General features: G+C 41.8%; 1 protein-coding gene across 5 annotated transcripts in view; it reads left to right on the forward strand.

Moving 5' to 3' along the window:
* The first annotated feature begins 835 nt into the window (after nucleotides 1–835).
* Nucleotides 836–13578, forward strand: part of SHLD1 (shieldin complex subunit 1) — a 113289-nt gene continuing 100546 nt past the window's right edge. For 4 of the 5 annotated variants that reach the window (XM_004014344.6, XM_060396893.1, XM_060396892.1 and 1 more), the window contains exons 1-2: nucleotides 836–869; nucleotides 13305–13486. In XM_004014344.6, coding sequence (XP_004014393.1) covers nucleotides 13309–13486 — 178 coding nt within the window. In that variant the 5' untranslated portion in view covers nucleotides 836–869; nucleotides 13305–13308. Of the gene's footprint in view, nucleotides 870–10270; nucleotides 10680–13304; nucleotides 13487–13578 lie in introns of all 5 variants that reach the window. The other variant, XM_060396891.1, reaches the window with a different exon arrangement.

The following is a 13578-nucleotide window of genomic DNA, read 5'->3' on the forward strand; positions in this document are numbered from 1 at the left end:
GACAAAGGAGCCTGGTGAGCTACAGTCCATGGGGGCTCAAAATTTGGACACAACTTTGCTACTAAACAACAAATCCCAGTGTAGGCATCTACAGGAGGCTGTGAGTGCGCAGAATGCTTTCAAGGAGATAGTGGAATGGAACAATAACTCTCATTTGTCTTTTGCACGATCCTGCAATTCTGGCAGTTGTGTAGAGCTACTTGAATGCAACATGTTGAAATATTAACATTCTTTTTATTAATTTCACTCCACTTTTTTTTAAACATAGACATTCAGATTTTAAAAAATTTAAAACATTTTTCCTATGCCATTTCCTGTCCACCAAGCACACCAGGCTTCCCTGATAACTCATTTGGTAAAAAACTTGCCTGCATTGCAGAAGACCTCAGTTTGATTCCTGGGTCGGGAAGATCCGCTGGAGAAGGGATAGGCTACCCATTCCAGTATTCTTCGGCTTCCCTTATAGCTCAGCTGGTAAACAATCCCCCTGCAATGCGGGAAACCGGGTTTGATCCCTGGGTTGGGAGGATCCCCTAGAAAAGGGAAAAGCTACCCATCTCAGTATTCTGGCCTGGAGAATTCCACGGACTGTATAGTCCATGGGGTCGCAAAGAGTCGGACACGACTGAGCGACTTTCACTTTCAAGCACATTGATCAATAAACCTCTAGAAATTGAACAAACTACTCCTTCCAGGAACGCATCATCGACAGGGCCAATGCCCTCAGTCAAGATGCCTGTAATTGCCTTTCCCCTTTCTTCCCTGCCCTAAGTAAAGATGGTTCTGGTGACTTCCTTTTAAACCTCAGTTTTCCCATAACAAACGTGGCGCAACCGTTTCCGGTTCCAGACTGCAGCCACTGCCCGTTGGTGAGTGCAACTGGGACCCAGCGACTCTTCTGGGCCAATTTTCTCTGCGGACTCTTGAAGGCTTTCGATTGGGGGCGGGGGGGGGGGGGGGGGGGGGGCCTCTCCGCGACGCATCGCGGAGATTCTCTAGGCAATTAGGAAACCGTTCTTTCATAATTGGGAAGTTATGGCCGCTTTCCCTGGCAAGTTACCAAACCCCTCCTACCCCCACCTTGCACGGCCTCTGCTGCTGCTGCTGCTGCTGCTGGCTGCTGCTAAGTCGCTTCAGTCATGTCCGACTCTGTGCGACCCCATAGACAGCAGCCCACCAGGCTCCCCCGTCCCTGGGTTTCTCCAGGCAAGAACACTAGAAGTGGATTGCCATTTCCTTCTCCAGTGCATGAAAGTGAAGAGTGAAAGTGAAGTCGCTCAGTCGTATCCAACTCTTAGCGATCCCATGGACTGCAGCATACCAGGCTCCTCTGTCCATGGGATTTTCCAGGCAAGAGTACTGCAGTGGGGTGCCACTACCTTCTCCAGCACTGCCTCTGCAGCCAATCCTTTGCGGAAGCTCCAGAATTTGCGTTCAGTGTGTCTAGATGAGCTTTGGTTCTTTTTAAAATAACTTTTCCAAACTATAATTCACGTATTATAAAATTTGCTTATTTAAAGTGTAAAATTTAGTGGTTTTTCATATACCCCCAGGATTGTGCGTCCATCCTCACAGTCTAATTTTAGAATATTTTCATCACCTCTAAGAAAAACCCTGTTATCATCAGTTAGCAGTCACTCTCTGTTCAGAAGGGCCTCCTGGGGCCCTAGAGTCCTAGGCAGTTACTAGTCAATTTTTTGTCTCTATAGATTTGTTTGCATATTTGATATAAATGCCATCATACAATGTGTGGTCTTTCTTGAGTAGCTTCTTTCACCAAGTATAATGTTTTAAAAGTTTGTTCTTGTGCTAACATGTATTGGAACTTAATTCCTTTACTGCAGAAAAATATTCCTTATATTCATATGCGTGTGTTCTTGCTAAGTTGTTTCAGTGCCATCCTATGTCCCATAACCCACTAGGCTTCTCTATCAATGGGATTCTGTAGGCAAGTATACTGGAGTGGTTTGCCATGACCTTCTCCAGGGATCTTCCCCACCCAGGGATTGAATCAGCATCTCTTACATCTCCTGCGTTGGTAGGCAGGTTCTTTACCACTACTTGTTGTCCTTCAGTCGCTCAGTCGTGTCTGACCCTTTGCGACCCCATGAACCACAGGACGCCAGGCTTGCCTGACCTTCACCATCTCCCAGAGTTTGTTCAACCTCATATCCATTGAGTCAGTGATACCTTCCAACCATCTCCTCCTCTGTTCTCCCCTTCTCTTGCCTTCAATCTTTCCCAGCATCAGGGTCTTTTCTAATGAGTTAGCTGTTTGCATCAGGTGGCCAAAGTATTGGAGCTTCAGCTTCAGCATCAATCCTTCCAATGAATAGTCAGGGTTGATTTCCTTTAGGATTGACTGGTTTGATCTCTTTGCAGCCCAAGGAACTCTCAAGAGTCTTCTCCAACACCACAGTTCAAAAGCATCAATGCTTTGGTGCTCAGCCTTCTTTATGGTCCAACTCTCACATCCGTACATGACTACCAGAAAAACCATAGCTTTGACTAGACAGACCTTTGTCGGCAAACTAATGTCTCTACTTTTTAATATGCTGTCTAGGTTTGTCATGGCTTTTCTTTCAAGGAAGAATGAAATTTTAATTTCATGGCTGCAGTCATCTTCTACAGTGATTTTGGAGCCCAAGTAAATAAAGTCTGTCACTGTTTCTATTGTTTCCCCATCTATTTGCCATGAAGTGATGGGACCAGATGCCATGACCTTCTTTTTTTAAATGTTGAGTTTTAAGCCAACTTTTTCCCTCTCTTCTTTCACCTTCATCAAGAGGCTCTTTAGTTTCTCTCTTTTTTTCTGTCATAAGGCATTTTACCACTAGTGCCCCCTGCATTTTATTCATCCGTTCACCAGTTGATGGATATCTGGATTGTTTCCCCTTTTTAGCTCTTATAAATAAAGCTGCTATGAACCTCTGTGGGGGCTTCTGAGGTGGCTTGTTGGTAAAGAAATTGCCTGCCAATGCAGGCAACGTAAGAGACACAGGTTTGCTCCCTGGGTAGGGAAGATCCCCTGGAGGAGGAAATAACAACTCATTCCAGTATTCTTGCTTGGAAAGTCCCATGAGAAGAGGAGCCTGGTGGGCTACGGTCCATGGGGTCTCAAAAGAGCCAAATATGACTAAGCAACTGAGCATGCATGCACACATGAACATCTGTGTACAGTTTGTGCAGACACATGTTTCTATTTCTCTTGAATATATATATTGATACCTAGGAATGGAGTTGCCTGATCCAAGTGTAACTCTAACAACTGAGGAACTGCTAAACTGTTTTCCAAAGTACTTGAGCTATTTTACCTTTTTTTGTATATGGATATCCAGTTGTCTCAGTGTTGAAAAGACTGTTTTTGTCCTGTGGAATTGTCTTGCATGCTGGAGAAAATCAGTTGACCATAAATATAAAATTTTACATCAAAACTCTCAGTTTTATTACATTGACCTCTATGACTGTCCTTTTTTCAAGCCTACAGCCTTGATTACTGAAGCTTGTAGATGGTGGTTTGCTTGTTTGTAGTTGGTTTTGAAATCGAAAAGCATGGATACTATAACTTCATGTTCTTTGTTTTTAAGATTGTTTGGCTTTATGGACCCCTTGCATTTCCATATGAATTTTTAAAATAGTTTTGTCAGCATCTGCAAATTTTAAAAAAAGCCAACAGATTTTGTAAGAATTGTATTGATCCATACATCAGTTTGGGCAATATTGTCATTTTAAAATAGTAAGTGTTCTATTCTATGAACATAGGATGTCTTTCCATTCACTTAGTTTTCAGTGTCCATGCCTTACATATTTTTCTTTAAATGTATGGTGGTTTAGTTGCTAAGATGTGTCCAACTCTTGAGATCTCATGGACTCATGGAGCCCACCAGGCTCCTCTATCCATGGGATTCTCCAGGCAAGAATACTGGAGTGAGTTGCCATTTCCTTCTCCAGGGGTTCTTCCCAACCCAGGAATAGAACTCAGGTCTCCTGCATTGCAAGCAGAGTCTTTACTGACTTAGCTACAGTATTTTATTCTTTTTCTGCGTTTGTAAATGAAATTATATTATTATTTTATGTTTATCTTTTTTACAATTTATTTTTGTTTATTCTATTTATCTTTGGCTGTACTGGGTCTTTGTTGCTTCGCCTGGGTTTTCTCTAGTTGGGATGAGCTGGGGCTAGTCTCCAGTTGCAGTGCATGGGCCTCTCGTTGTGGTGACTTCTTTTGTTGTAGAACATGGGCTCTAGAGCACAGGGTAAATAGTTGTGGTGCAAAGACTTAGTTGCCCTGAGGCATGTGGGATCTTCTTGGACCAGGGGTCAAAGCTGTATCTCTGTGTTGACAGACAGCTTCTTAACCACTGGACCACTAGGGAAGACTTAATTTCATTTTTAGATTGTTTACTGCTAGTGTATATACATACAAATGATTTTTCTGTGTTGATCTTGTATCCTGCAACCTCGATTAACTTGTTTATTTATTCTACTAGTGTTTTTTAAGTGGATTCATTGGGACTTTCTATACATAAGATCATGTCTTCTGCTAATAGAAATAGTTTTACTTTTCTCTGTCCTATCTGGAAAATTTTTATTTCATTTTCTTGCCTAATTGTGCAGCTAAAACCTTCAGTACAATGTTGTATAGAAATTATGAAAGCAGTTAATATTGTTGCCAGTCTTAATGCAAAAGCATTCAGTCTTTCACCATGAAGTTCCATGCTAGCTACAGGTTTTTCAAAAATTCCCTTTAGAAAAAAAAAAAATGCCCTTTAGGACTTCCCTGGTGGTCCAGTGGCTAGGGGGCATGGATTTGGTCCCTGGTTAGGGAAAGTTGTGCATGATGCAAGGAGTGGCCAGAAAAAAAAAAATTGCTCTTTATCAGATTGAGGACATTCCCTTCCATTCCTAGCTTGTTGAGTGTTTTGATAGCGAGTGGGTATTTGACTTTGTCAAATTATTGTGTGTGTGTGTGTGTGTGTGTGTGTGTCTGTTGTGGTTTTTGTCCCTTATTCTATTATAGTGTATTACATTGATTTACAGATGTTAAAGTAACTTTGCATTTCTGGGGTAAGTTCTGCTTGATCACAGAGTATAATCCTTTTTATATGTTGCTAGTTTTGTCTGTATTCATAATATTTGTCTATAGTTTTCTTGTGATGTCTTTGTCTAGTTTTGGTGTTAGGATAATACTGGGTTCATAGAGTAAACTTGGAAGTGTTCCACTTTTTAGAATAGTTATCTACAAGAAGGAAGGATAGGTTCAGTGGGAAGAAGCAGGGCTTGTTGGAAAACCTGTCAGAAAGAAACGATTCTGAGGTTGGGGAACTAGACTAGACATTTCTGAGTGGTAATTAATGTTTCAGAGGAGTAAAGAAGAAGAGAAAGCCTTGGACTGATCCTTGAAGAAGTCCAGTTGGAGATGGAAGATGAACCACAGAGCAGGCAGAGATGGGATGTCAGTCCGATGAGTGGCTTCCTGAAAAGTAAAGAAAGAATGTCAGAAGAAGGAGTTTCTAGAAGTTATGGTGGAGAGATTGAGTTGGTGGAGATGAGGAAATGAGCCAATTCTAGACTCCTGAGAAGTCTGTGGAAGTGAGAGGAGATTGGCTGTAAGGAAGGCAGGTGTCAAAGGTTTTCTTTTTGCTTTACTTTCTTGACAGCTTTTCATATTGGTATAATTTTACCCTTTCAGAAAATTACAAGACTAGTATAAGGAACTCTCAAATAACATTTTCCAGATTCACCAATTGTCTACACTTGCCCCATTTACTTTATCATTCTCTCTCTTATACATGTACACATATCTGGAAGTTTTCAGTTCATAAATTGTTGAAGCCTACTTGAAGGATTTTGAGCATTACCTTGCTAGCATGCAAAATGAATGTAATTGTGGGTAGTTTGAACATTCTTTGGCATTGCTCTTCTTTGGGATTGGAATGAAAGCTGACTTTTCCAGTCCTGTGGTCACTGCTGTGTTTTCCAAATTTGCTAGCATATTGAGTACAACACTTTAACAACATAATCTTTTAGGATTTTAAATAGCTCAGCTTGAATTCCATCACTTCCACTAACTTTGTTCATATTAATGCTTCTTAAGGCCCACTTGACTTCACACTCCAGGATATCTGGCTCTAGGTTAGTGACCACACCATTGTGGTTATCCAGGTCATTAAGATCATTTTGTATAGTTCTGTGTATTCTTGCCACCTCTTCTAAATGCCTCCTGCTTCTGTTAGGTCCTTGCCATTTCTGTCCTTTATTTTGCCCATCTTTGCATGAAATGTTCCCTTGGTATCTCTTATTTTCTTGAAGAGATCGCTAGTGATTTCCATTCTGTTGCTTTCCTCTATTTCTTTGCATTGTTCACTGAAGAAGGCTTTCTCATCTCTCCTTGCTATTCTTTGGAACTCTGCATTCAGATGGGTATATCTTTTATCCTTTGCCTTTTCACTTTCTCTTCTTTTCTCAGCTATTTTTAAGGCTCTTGAGAGTCCCTTGGATAGGGGGAGATCAAGCAGTCAACCCTAAAGGAAAAGGAGATCAAGCAAGGAGATCAAGCTAGTCAACCCTAAAGGAAAAGGAACCCTGAATATTCATTGGAAGGACCGATGCTGAAGCTGAAGCTCCAGTACTTCAGCCACCTGATGCAAAGAGCTGATTCATTGGAAAAGACTCTGATGCTGGGAGAGATTGAGGGCAGAAGGAGAAGACGGCAACAGAGGATGAGATGTTTGGATGGCATTATGGACTCGATGGATATGAGTTTGCAAACTCATGGAGCAAACTCCAGGAGTTGGTGATGGACAAGGAAGCCTGGCATGCTGCAGTCCATGGGGTCACAAAGAGTCAGACAAGTCTGACCGACTGAACAACAACAAAAATATAAATGAATATGCTGCAGACATCATGTTTCTCTAAAGCTGAAATATTTGGGTACCATTCCAAAGAATAAGGACATTCTTTTACATACCAGTTTTTATTGAAAATGGGAGCAATTTAAAAAGTGTAAGTGAAGATCCAGTGAAACAGAAGCCAGAGAAGGGATTATCATCACTTAAGGCTTCTGGAAAGGTCCAGAGAGTTGAATCTAAAGCCCAGGTATAGTGGTTGGCCTTTGCCACACAATTGGCTCAGATGGTAAAGAATCTGTCTGCAATTTAGGAGACCCAGGTTCGATTCCTAGGTCAGGAAGATTCCCTGGAGAAGGGAATGGCAACCTGCTCTAGTATTCTTGCCTGGAAAAATTCCATGAACAGAAGTGCTTTACAAGTCCATGGGGTTGCAAAGAGTTGGACATGACTGAGCACAGATATGGGAGCCTTTATTATGTTTTGATGGAGATGAAGTTCCTCTGCTAGATTCTGTTTCCTTGTCAGTTGGGAAGAAAGATGATCTATTGAAATGAAGAGAAAGTTGTGAGAGTGATGGGGAAGGTCCAATTGAAGAAGAGTAGAAAAAACATAAGGACTTCCCTGGTGGCTCAGATGGTAAAGTGTGTGTCTACAATGAGGGAGATCCGGGTTCAGTCCCTGGGTTGGGAAGATACCCTGGAGAAGGAAATGGCAACCCACTCCAGTACTATTGCCTGGAAAATCCTGTGGATGGAGGAGCCTGATAGACTACAGTCCATGGGGTCGCAAAGAGTCAGATGCGACTGAGCGACTTCACTCAGTCACTCACAGAAAACATAGAAGTGTTGAGGGACTTTCCTTTGGTCCAGTGGCTAAGGTTCTGTGCTACCAATGCAAAGGGCCTGGGTTTGATCACTGGTCAGGAAACTAGATTCCACATGCAGCAACTAAAACCTGGGGCATCCAAATAAGTAAATATTTTTAAAAAGCAGGGGACTGAGAGGAAATTATGAAATAAATATCTCAGGAATTATTTGCCCCAACACCCCATTATATGTGGGTACTCAGATACTTAGAGTGAGTCAGTCTGCCCTTACCCGTTTGATGACTCTCATGTCCAGTAGGTAGATAGTTGAGGAAAAGACAGGATGGGCAGGGTGGGGAAGATCAGGGTATTAATAAGATTGTAGACCGTAGAATATACTGGTAAAGAATGAAAGAAGCAAGATGGCTACAGAATGGGAAATAGAGGGGCAAATGGGCTGGTGATAGTCTGGGAAGAGAGGAGCTTATGATTTGTTTTTTAATTATTACTATTTTTACTTCTTAAAGCTAGCCATTATTGAGTGCAGAGACTATACTAAGTATTTTATGTGCATAAATTTTGTGTAATTCTTATGACAACCATTTTTATCAATGAGGAAACTGAGGTTAAGTGACCGCCCAGGATGACAGCTAAAGAGTGAGATCTGTCTCTCCAACCCAGAGCCCCTGCATATCTTAGGACATTTCTGCAGATCTTCCCAGCTGGGTTCCCTGCTTCATGCTTACTCTCCTCTGATTCATGTTTCACTCAGCTGACAGAGTGAGCCTTTGAAAATGCAAACTGATTATATCTTAAGCATCCCCTCAGAAGCTTTCATTATTATCAAATTTTAAATGGAAATATGTATACAAATAAGGTGAATTTATAGAGTAATAGAGGGTTGGATAGCTGTATCTGAAAAAGAGAATCATAGGAAAATGTTAATTGTGAAATCTAGGAAAAGACCATGTGTGACAAGCCCACAGCTAAGGTCAGGAACAAGACAATGATGGCTACACTTGCCACTTCTATTCACCATAGTATTGGAAGCTATAGCCAGAGCAGTTAGGCAAGAAAAGAAGCGAAAGGCATCTTAATTGGAAAACAAGTAAAACCGTCACTATTTGCAAATGACATGATATTATGAATGGAAAACCCTAAAACCTCCGTCAACAAACCACTAGAACTAATAAATTCAGCGAAGTTGTGAGATACAAAATCAACACAAAAAAATTTGTTACATAGTGAACTACTGGAAAGAGAAATTAAGACTATAATCCCATGTACAGTTGCATCAAAAAGAATAAAATACCTTGGAATAAATTTTCTTCTTAAATTTTTTTTTGTTTTTACCTAGGAATAAATTTAACCAAGAAAATGAAAGATCTGTATAGTGAAAACTAAAAGATATTAATGAAAGAAATTAAAGAAGACACAAATAAATGAAAGATTCTGTGCTCATGGATTGAAAGAATTAATATTAAAATGTCCATGCTACCCCAAACAATATGATATTCAATGCAATATCTATCAAAATCCCAATGACATTTTTCACAGTAATAAAACAACAACAAAACACTAAAATTTGTGGAACTAGGAAAGATGCTGAATAGCCATAGCAATCTTGAGAACAAAGCTGCAGGTATCATGCTCCCTGATTTATATTACAAAGCTATAATAATTAAAACAGTATGGTATTGGCATAAATGGAACACATAAATCAGTAGAACAGAATAGAGTTCAGAAATAAACCTATACATATATGATCAGTTAGTTTATGATAAGGAGACAAGCATATTCAATGGGGAAAGGATAGTCTTTTCAATACAGAGCACTGGGAAAATTGGCAGCTACATGTAAAAGAATGAAACTGGACCACTATACACAAAAGTTAACTCAAATGGATAAAAGACTTGAATTTAAGACCTAAAACAGTAAAAATCCTATAAGAAAATAGAGGTGATATAGGTCTTGGCAGTGACTTTTTAAATCCAAAACCAAAACCAACTGAGCTATCAGGGAAGCCACATGTGAATACATTATATATATATATATAAAGCTTTTTTGGAGTCTACATATAAGAGAGATCATAAAGTATTTGTCTTTCTCTGACTCATTTCATTTATAATGCCCTCTATGTCCATTCTGCTGCTGCTGCTGCTAAGTCGCTTCAGTTGTATCCGACTCTGTGCAGCCCCATAGATGGCAGCCCACCAGGCTCCCCCGTCTCCGGGATTCTCCAGGTGAGAACACTGGAGTGGGTTGCCGTTTCCTTCTCCAATGCATGAAAGTGAAGTCGCTCAGTCGTGTCCAACTCTTTGCGACCCCATGGACTGGAGCATACCAGGCTCCTCCGCCCATGGGATTTTCCAGGCAAGAGTACTGGAGTGGGGTGCCATTGCCTTCTCCCTAGGTCCATTCACATTGCTGCAAATGGCAAGATTTATTCTTTTATATGGAAGAATATTACATTGTATGTATGTAAGCCACATACATAACTCAGTTGGTTAAGAATCTGCCTCCAATGCAGGAGACCCTTGGCTGATTCCAAGATACCTTTGTAGACAGGCAGGATACTTGGTTGTCATTCACTGACCTGCTTGTTCCCTTCCAGAAGCCTCTAGAGCAGTGTTTGGTAAGGTGAGAGCAGAAGGAGGAGCCACAGATGCCTGCAGCAGATATGTTTGCTGAAACTTCAGGCTTAGTAGGCTAATTCAGCACCTGTGCAAAGACAGGATGTTCTTACTCTTTGGGAACCTTGATCACTCCTTTCAGAAACAATCGGCTGATGTCTTGGCTCACTGTCTGCCTGAAGGAATGTCCACAATGGCATGTGACTGGGTGCCCTGAGACAAGAATGACCTTGCCATGTCTCTCTGTTGATTTGTTTTTATACCTCCCTATTTTTGCCTGATCAGGTGGTAGCTTGGGCTGTAGTCAGGAGGCTCTGCAGGCACAGAAGGCTGGCAGGTCTTGGAGCTGGGTTCATCCTAGGTTGATACTTTCTACACAGGTTTCCTTGGGTGAGTTACTCTGCTTCTGCTGTGTTTGGGGACTGACTATCTGACTGTAAATGAGGGTGATATGTAATAAGATTGCCTGCCTCACTGGACTGTTGTGGAGGAAGCTCTTAGCACAGTGCCTGGCCTCCAATAAGCACTCAATAAATGTTAACTTCCCATATTAGTATACTGTTCATGTTATTCTGAAATTGCTTCTGTCATTCAGACATACATCTTTTAAGTTCTTTTTTTTTTTTGAGGCAATTGTCTAATCTCTGTTTTATTTCCAACCTTTCCCTACTCACCAGGGTCCCTCGACTTTCATTATCCTCCGTAGTTTTTCTCGGCACAACCCTCCCATATTTCAGTTTCATTTATCAGTGGTAGAGGATGGGCTGGAGGCAATGTAAGGTGAGAGTCAGCGCCGTGAGACACCATTTTGTACGGAAACCGGAGGCCAGGCGGAGATGAGCGTTGAGGAATCCAGACGTAACCTGGTTAGCAGGAGAGCATGAGAGGGAGGGGCGAAAGGGAAGCATCTTTTAAGTTCTGACTGTCATTTTAACAGCTGGATAGTATTCCATAATTTGGAATACTGCCTCCTCCCAAGCCTGTGTTTCTCCTGTCTGCTCTAAGTCAATTGATAATATAGCCCCATCACTGAAGCTGTCACTCCTTGTTGACTCCTGGTTCCTCTTTAGCCCCTTTATCCATTTAGTTATTAAGTTTGACACTCATCTCTGTTCCTAAATATGTTCTTAACCTGCCCTTTGCTCTTGGTTGCTAGTGTCCTGCCCTCATTCACATGCTCTTCCTCCCTGGGACCGCAGCAGGTGATTGAATTCCTGTTGCCTCTGAAATTGCCTGCCACTGGGCTTACTTAGGCCCTGCAAATCCGTTGCTGTTCGGCTGCCAAATCTGCAGATCTGACCACGTGTCTTCTCTTCGTGGTGCTTGATGGCCCACGGCAGTCACAAGGCATAATGTTGACCTTAGTAAGGTTTACTGATGACAGCTGATGAGGCAGAGAGTAGCAGAGGGTCCATGATCTCCCCAAGCCTATAATTACTTTACAGAGAGGTGGGCAGGGCTGGCAAAGAGCCTTCCAAAGGCTCTACCCCTCTCTGGGTGTCTCTCCACCTTATCATGTGTTAGCATTATCTGTCTCTGTGTTTGGATCATCCAAATGTAAGCAACTCAAAGGAAGTATCTATCATACTCAAAGTTCCTCAGGTAGACATTAACCACGTGGGGTAAGGGACACCTAGTTTTTAACAAGAAATGTCCAAATGCTGGACCCAGTAATCCGCCTTTGAGGTTTTCAGAGCTCAGCTAGAGGATGTGTGTATCCAAGTTGTTGACAAATCCAAGCCTTGCTGTCCTTCCTAGAGCTGGTAAGGAAGAGCAGAGGTCCCATGGCCATCCATCTGCAACCAGAGGTTTGTCCCTCCCCAGTTAACCAATATGTGACTGTCCTTGACTCTCACTTCACACTTCCGACACCCCTTGCTACTTGGAGTGGGCCAAGCTTGTTCCTCTGGGAGCCAGCCATGGCCTGCCGCATGCCTGGGGACAGTCTCCTTCAGAAGGCCTACTGCCCTTCTCTGGGTGTCTCTCCACCTTAACATGGTGTTAGCATTGTCTGTCTCTGTGTTTGGATCATCCCAACGTAAGCAACTCAAAGGAAGTATCTATCATACTCACCTTTGTATCCTCGAGGCCTGGCATGTTAACAGTTGTCTGAAGGTTACAGAAGATGCAAGTCACCTGTAATCTCACTACCCAAGAATTAAACCACTGAATTAATTATCACTGGAATTAAGATGGAGTATACTGGAGAATTCCATGGACTGAGGAGCCTGACAGGCTGCAGTCCATGGGGTCACAAAGAGTTGGACATGACTGAGCTACTAACACTTTCACTTTTACTTTTCATACCCTTCCAGACTTGTTTTTTCTAGCCATGTGGGTATGTACATGCATGCTAAGTTACTTCAGTCGTGTCCTCTTCTTTGCAGTCCTATGGACTGTAGCCCTCCAGGCTCCTCTGTCCATGGAGATTCTCCAGGCAAGGATACTGGAGTGGGTTGCGATGCCCTCCTCCAGGGGATCTTCCCATCCCGGGGGTTGAACTCTAGTCTCTTACGTCTCCTGCTTTGGAAGGTGGGTTCTTTACCATTAGTGCCACTTGGAAAGCCCTTTCTAGCTATAGGTCTGTATATTTCATACACACACATCTCACACATGATATTTTATAAAATCTGGATGAAACCCTACCTGTAGTTTTTAAATCTTTTTCCATTTAATATATATGGACAGTTTCGCATATTGTTAAACATTTATTCAGTCCTTGGATTGTACTGGTGCACAGTATTTCATCCTTATCAGACATGCAGTTCATTTTCCAGCTGAAATTATTTATGGTTTCTTTCTGTACTGGTAATTATTTATTTCTCATAATGGAGAGACATAGTGAAAAAATACTGGATCTAAAATGAAGACAAAGAAAACCATTAATAACAGGAAAGTAAATTATTCTGATTCTACTGGTATTTGGCCTTTAAGTTGCTTTAAGCCATGGCTGTAATGGAGGCTTCTCCCATGCAATGCCTTCTATATTGAATTGTCTCATTTTTTTTCATGCAGGACTATGGCAACCCAAGAGACCACTCCAGGTAGCCAGACAGAGGAGAGCAATGCTTTGGACCTGCCATCAGCTTACGACATAAGGGATTATGTGTTGCAGAGACCCAGCCAGGAGACCAACAGTGAGGCTTTTAGTTCTGAGGAAGCTTGTTCTATTCCTTGCTCTTCTGATGTGGATCCAGGTAAGAAGCAAAGTTTAAAGCAGAACTAATATTAAACAAACAAAAAACTCCTGACATACACGTATGTGATAGTTTGTTTCTCTGCCTTCCAG

This window comes from Ovis aries, chromosome 13, assembly GCF_016772045.2.
Source record: "Ovis aries strain OAR_USU_Benz2616 breed Rambouillet chromosome 13, ARS-UI_Ramb_v3.0, whole genome shotgun sequence".
Lineage (NCBI taxonomy): Eukaryota > Metazoa > Chordata > Mammalia > Artiodactyla > Bovidae > Ovis > Ovis aries.